Source organism: Emys orbicularis, chromosome 12 (assembly GCF_028017835.1).
Source record: "Emys orbicularis isolate rEmyOrb1 chromosome 12, rEmyOrb1.hap1, whole genome shotgun sequence".
In the NCBI taxonomy this organism is placed as follows: domain Eukaryota; kingdom Metazoa; phylum Chordata; order Testudines; family Emydidae; genus Emys; species Emys orbicularis.
Genome location: NC_088694.1, coordinates 37,741,099 through 37,747,618, shown reverse-complemented (window position 1 = coordinate 37,747,618; position 6,520 = coordinate 37,741,099). Strand labels below are relative to the sequence as shown.

The following is a 6,520-nucleotide window of genomic DNA, read 5'->3' as shown; positions in this document are numbered from 1 at the left end:
GTTCTATTTCATTAATTCATGGTGACTGAATGCACATAATATGGCTGCAATTAGTTTGATCACATTCTGGGGTACATACAACACTCAAATCCAGGGCAACAATTGTGGACCAATCTGCAAGGAGCTCACCGGGGGCAGGCGGGCTGGAGGAGATGAGCGGGTGGAGGGCCAGGGTGGAAACAGGTCCCCTCTGCCCCATATGTCCATCCCTCCCTTTCCCCCCCACTGCAGGGTGATCCGGAGGCAGAGGCACCATGGCCCAGAGGGGACACCACCTGATACTGCTGCTCGTCTGGCTGGCCACGTGGCTGACTCTGGCCAGGGGGGAGACGCGCTATGAGAAGTTCTTGAGGCAGCACGTCGATTACCCAAAGAGCAGTGCCCCGGACTCCAGGACCTACTGCAACCAGATGATGCAGCGCCGGGGCATGACCTCAGCGGTCTGCAAGTTCACCAACACCTTCGTCCATGCCAGTGCTGCCACCATCACCACTGTCTGCGGCGCTGGGGGGACCCCGGCGAGTGGGGACCTGCGAGACAGCAAAGCCTCTTTCGCCCTCACCACCTGCCGGCTGCAGGGGGGATCACAGACACCGCCCTGCAACTACAATGCAGACACCAGCACCCAACGCATCCGCATCGCCTGTGTGGGGGGGGTCCCTGTGCACTACGACAAATCAATATAGCCTGGGCCCATTGCACAGCACGGTCAGTCCCCCCAGCCCCTGCTCTGCTGCTGCCCCGAGTGCGATTATACTGCAGAGCCATCCCTTCTCCACCCCCTGCTGCTCCTTATGCCCATTATACAGTATAGCCGCCCCTTCCCCACCCCCACCCTCTGCTGCCCCCTAGTGCCCATTATACAGTATAGCTGCCCTTTCCCACCCCCACCCTCTGCTGCCCCTAGTGCCCATTATACAGTATAGCCGCCTCTTCCCCACCCCCACCCTCTGCCACCCTAGTGCCCATTATACAGTATAGCTGCCCTTTCCCACCCCCACGCTCTGCTGCCCCTAGTGCCCATTATACAGTATAGCTGCCCTTTCCCACCCCCACCCTCTGCTGCCCCTAGTGCCCATTATACAGTATAGCCGCCTCTTACCCACCCCCACCCTCTGCCACCCTAGTGCCCATTATATAGTACAGCCTCCCCTTCCTCACCCCCACCCTCTGCTGCCCCCTAGTGCCCATTATACAGTATAGCTGCCCTTCCCCACCCCCACCCTCTGCTGCCCCCTAGTGCCCATTATACAGTATAGCTGCCCTTTCCCACCCCCACCCTCTGCTGCCCCTAGTGCCCATTATACAGTATAGCTGCCCTTTCCCACCCCCACCCTCTGCTGCCCCTAGTGCCCATTATACAGTATAGCCGCCTCTTCCCCACCCCCACCCTCTGCCACCCTAGTGCCCATTATACAGTATAGCCGCCCCTTCCTCACCCCCACCCTCTGCTGCCCCTAGTGCCCATTATACAGTATAGCTGCCCTTTCCCACCCCCACCCTCTGCTGCCCCTAGTGCCCATTATACAGTATAGCTGCCCTTTCCCACCCCCACCCTCTGCTGCCCCTAGTGCCCATTATACAGTATAGCTGCCCTTTCCCACCCCCACCCTCTGCTGCCCCTAGTGCCCATTATACAGTATAGCCGCCTCTTCCCCACCCCCACCCTCTGCCACCCTAGTGCCCATTATACAGTATAGCTGCCCTTTCCCACCCCCACGCTCTGCTGCCCCTAGTGCCCATTATACAGTATAGCTGCCCTTTCCCACCCCCACCCTCTGCTGCCCCTAGTGCCCATTATACAGTATAGCCGCCTCTTCCCCACCCCCACCCTCTGCCACCCTAGTGCCCATTATATAGTACAGCCTCCCCTTCCTCACCCCCACCCTCTGCTGCCCCCTAGTGCCCATTATACAGTATAGCTGCCCTTCCCCACCCCCACCCTCTGCTGCCCCCTAGTGCCCATTATACAGTATAGCTGCCCTTTCCCACCCCCACCCTCTGCTGCCCCTAGTGCCCATTATACAGTATAGCTGCCCTTTCCCACCCCCACCCTCTGCTGCCCCTAGTGCCCATTATACAGTATAGCCGCCCCTTCCTCACCCCCACCCTCTGCTGCCCCTAGTGCCCATTATACAGTATAGCTGCCCTTTCCCACCCCCACCCTCTGCTGCCCCTAGTGCCCATTATACAGTATAGCCGCCTCTTCCCCACCCCCACCCTCTGCCACCCTAGTGCCCATTATACAGTATAGCCGCCCCTTCCTCACCCCCACCCTCTGCTGCCCCTAGTGCCCATTATACAGTATAGCTGCCCTTTCCCACACCCACCCTCTGCTGCCCCTAGTGCCCATTATACAGTACAGCTGCCCCTTCCCCACCCCCACCCTCTGCTGCCCCTAATGCCCATTATACAGTATAGCTGCCCCTTCCCCACCCCCACCCTCTGCTGCCCCTAGTGCCCATTATACAGTGTAACCACTCCTTCCCCACCCCCACCCTCTGCCACCCTAGTGCCCATTATACAATATAGCCGCCCCTTCCCCACCCCCACCCTCTGCTGCCACTAGTGCCCATTATTCAGTATAGCTGCCCCTTCCCCACTCCTCAGCCCCTGCTGCCTCTAGTGGCCCGTATGTAATAATGTGAGCCGGATCTATGACCACGACCCTGAGACGCTACTGTGATACAATTAATACATCATCATCATCATCATCATCATAAATGCAGCGTTTTCTGGGTTGGTGATGTGGCATAAAGATTGCACTAGGTGGAGCCCTGGATGCTGTTACTGGGCTGCCTCCTGCAATAAAACATGATTGCAAATGCAGCGTGGCTGGGTCTGCTGTTGTGCCGGACTTGATGCAGAGAAATCAGACTTTTCTTTCTCCCTCTTTCTTCCTGCTGCAAGCTCCCCAACCGCAGAAGGGTGTGTGGGATGACGAGGGTGTGTTGGGAAATGATTTACACGTCCATTCCCTTTTCGGGCTTCCCCTTGGCTTAGAGATAGTCTCAGCATAAGGGGACTGGCTGGCTCTGGCGGGCAGGGAGTGGGGTAAAATGTGTGTGCCCCCTACAGATCCGGCCCTAGGTCATTGACACTGTATTTTAGTTTATAAGTCATTATATAGGGAACAAATATTTGATAATGGACTCATCAATCTAGTCGAGAAAAGTATAACAAGATCCAACGGCTGGAAGTTGAAGGTAGACAAATTCAGACTGGAAAGAAGGTGTAAATGTTTAACAGAGATGGCCAAGTGAGCCGGAAATGTGTGGAGGAGCAGGGGGCTCTGGCTCGCTCAGCCCCTATCCCCAGCATCCAGGCCCAGGTTGGGAGCGGAGGGAGTGGGCTGCTGCCACCTCCCCAGCTGGGCTTTTCACAGGCAGCCGCGGCGCTGCACAGAGGCAGTGACCTTGAGTGGCCACCTTCAGGCGGTGTGAGAAGCAGCTCTGTCCCGCCCCTTCCGCTCCCCGACTGGGCCCGTCTGCCGGGAACAGGGGCTGAGTGAGCCAGAAACGTGCCAGGGGGAGGGGCAGTGGGCGGACAGAGCCCATGCTCACCCCCCCCAAAACTTTGGCACGGAGAGAGTGGTGGCCCCAGGTTGAGCAGAAGTTGCTGGGAAAGGCCCCGGGAGCAGGGTCCCTCTGTTCAGCTGGAGGTAGGGGCATTGCCTGCAGCCCTCTCCTGAGGAGGTGTCTGTGGAGGCGCAGGAGCTCTGGGGAGACACTGGTGCTGTGAATCTCCCCAGGCCAGGGCCAGCCCCATCCCCAGCCCAGCCCAGAGACATGTGCTCCCAGCGCTTGTGGCCCCAGCCCCCCAGGAGCTGGCATGATTGGCTGCCCTGGCCCAGGGGAGGTGGGGCAGGAAGGTTCCTCCCAGAAGTGACATATGTAGTGGTCACAGTGCCCCCTCTTTACATTGTGCCCTCCCCCACCCCAGTATCAGCAGTCACGGGTCATCTCTGCAAGAGGGTAATTAACCATTGGCACAATCTACCAAGGGTTGTGGTGGATGCTCCATTGCTCACAATTTTTAACTCAAGATGGGATGTTTTTCTAAAAGCTCTGCTCCAGGAATTATTGGGGGGCAGGTCTCCTGCCTGTGTGATCCAGGAGGTCGGGCTAGATGGTCACAGTGGTCCCTTCTGGCCTTGGAATCGATGAATCTAGTGAGTACTGACTCCAATCCGGCCATAGAGCCTGCTGTGGGAGTTGGGGGTGATGGTCAGGAATGCGATATGGGGCGCTGCCCCTTTTGGGATGCCAGCTCCAGTCCTGCTCCATGGCATGGGTTCTTGCTGGCTATGAAGGGGATACAGGACCTTTCCCCTCTAGGTGACACCAATTTCTCTGTGGCCATAAGCTGGGTGGCTCAGTGGGGGTAGGGAAGGGGCTACAGGGATTTTTATCTCCGGAGTATCAGGTGCCATGTTGTAGGACAAAAGCCTAATGGGAAGAAATTGTCTCAAGTAAAATTGTGCTCCATTTTGTTTATTTTGCCTTATACTCCATTTTGCTAGCTTTGAATTAGCAAGAAGAAATGGTTCTGGGTTTATTCTTTACTGATTGTGTTAAGGATTGTTTCTAGAAGGATAGAAGTTTTATGGCTGTAATTGCCTTATTTACTGTTCGTGTGAGTGAAGAACGTGTGGTGATTAACTGAGACAGGACAACTGGCCTGGATGGTCAAGGGAGTGGAACGATCCAGGATGGCAGATTGACGACCCTAAAGCAAAGGCACCCCCGAAGGACGAGATAAGGAGTTGAGCCAGAGGGACGAGATAAGAAACAGCTGCGGATCCTCCCAGTAACAACTCAAAATAATGCTAAACAGAGCAATCTTGAATCCCTTGTGATTGACAGCTCCGGTGTGACACAGCAAGGTCCAGAGACTTGTATGGGAAGTTATCACTATAAAAGAAGGGTGTATGGCCAGGGGACTTTGGGTTCGTTCTGAATCAACACTGGAGCTTCAAACGCATTTGACAGAGCCCAGCTCCCCTCCCTCGTGTGCAGTTTCAGCTGGCCACTGAAACTGAACAAGCAACACTAAGGATGTAACTATAAGATCCAGCTGCAGACCCGTTTTTTTGGGGGGGAGGGTTATGAATGGAAGCATATGCTGATTTCAATGCTTAAATTGTACTCTCAGTAAATGCGGCGTGTTGCCTTATCCCCTTTTCAAAGACTCCGTGTGCTTCTTCTAAGCATAACAATGTGGCTGCAGCTCAGCGGGGTCTGCCTGGCTGCAGGTGTGAGTCTGGGAGGGGATCTGGGAGCAGAGAGGTTTCACCTGAGGTCTGGCTCATCTGCTTGCAGCCAAAGTTTCCATGGGGCTGGAAGGGTCCCCGTGCCCCACAGCCACCTCTGGGGCTTTGTCCAGGCAGGTTTGCAGTGCAGAGGCAGAGCTGGATTCTCCTACCCCTGCTCCTTTCACCCCCTGCTCTGCAGCTCCCACAAACAGCAGGGCATTTATTCAGCCATCACCACAGCAGTGCCCCTTTGCCGTGATACAGCATCCGGCATCCATGCCAGGCACCTCCAAGCCCTTTACACAGACCGGGCCAGAATCTTCACCCCCTTCTCACAGGCGTGGGGAACCGAGGCAGAGACGGGAGATGGAAGAGGGCCCACGACGCTCTGTGCGGTCAACGGGAGAGGGAAATATTAATGGGGATGAGCCCTGTGACTCAGAGCGCTGAGCTGGTACATTGCGGGTTATGGGGTCAGTGCTCACTGGAGCCCGGGTGAAGCGCCTCGGGGTGGGGGTCACTTCTCACTGCCTTTGCCCGCGTGGACATCTACAGGATTGCTGCAGGAGAACGCCGTCCTCTCAAAAGCCGAGTGTCTGTTACTCTGGGCTCCTGATGAGAGGACTCCTGGACTCCCAGCTGTGCCACTGAGCTCCTGTGGGGCCTTGGGAAGTCACTGCTCTGCTCATGACTCAGTTTCCCCTCCCAGCCTTCTCCCATTGCAGAGGAGTGCCAGGGAATATGAACAGGTGGAGCAGTGTGGGGAGGCATGAGGGGGGAGTAGGGAGAAAAAGGGTTTGGGTGGCAGCAAGGAGAGGGGATTAGTGGGAGGGGGATAAACAGGAGCGGGTGGTGAGGGAGGGGAGAGGGGCTTGGGGGCACAGGCCAGGGGGTGGGGATGAGGGGTGGGACATGGGAGGGGAACATAGTGGTGAGTGGCAGGTGGAGTAAGAAGTATTGGGGGAGCTGTCAGCTGCTTCTTGTGTGCTGTCCCGCTGGGGGATACTGGAGCCCCTCATGTCCAAGCTAGAATCCAGGGACCCTGCCCCTCTATGGGGGTCTGAGCCAGGGATCATACATGTGCCTCAGGAGCTGGGTGGGGAGCTGAGAACAGGCACACTCGGTGCATGGCCCAGGCTCTGAAGCCCTGACTGTGGGCAGGGGGCTCGGAACACCTGGGGAGACACCTGGAGCAGTTTCCACATCTCAGCACAATTGCCCAGGGCCGCCTGGTGGGGTGTGTGTGCAAGTGGGGCAATTTGCCCC

The 6,520-nt window shown here is 56.8% G+C and overlaps 1 protein-coding gene across 1 annotated transcript; it reads left to right on the top strand.

Annotated features, from left to right (window-relative positions):
• Positions 1–254: 254 nt before the first annotated feature.
• On the top strand, positions 255–686 carry LOC135887197 (ribonuclease). Its single transcript, XM_065414973.1, has one exon. The coding sequence runs from the start codon at positions 255–257 to the stop codon at positions 684–686; it is 432 nt and encodes a 143-aa protein (XP_065271045.1).
• Positions 687–6,520: the final 5,834 nt, after the last annotated feature.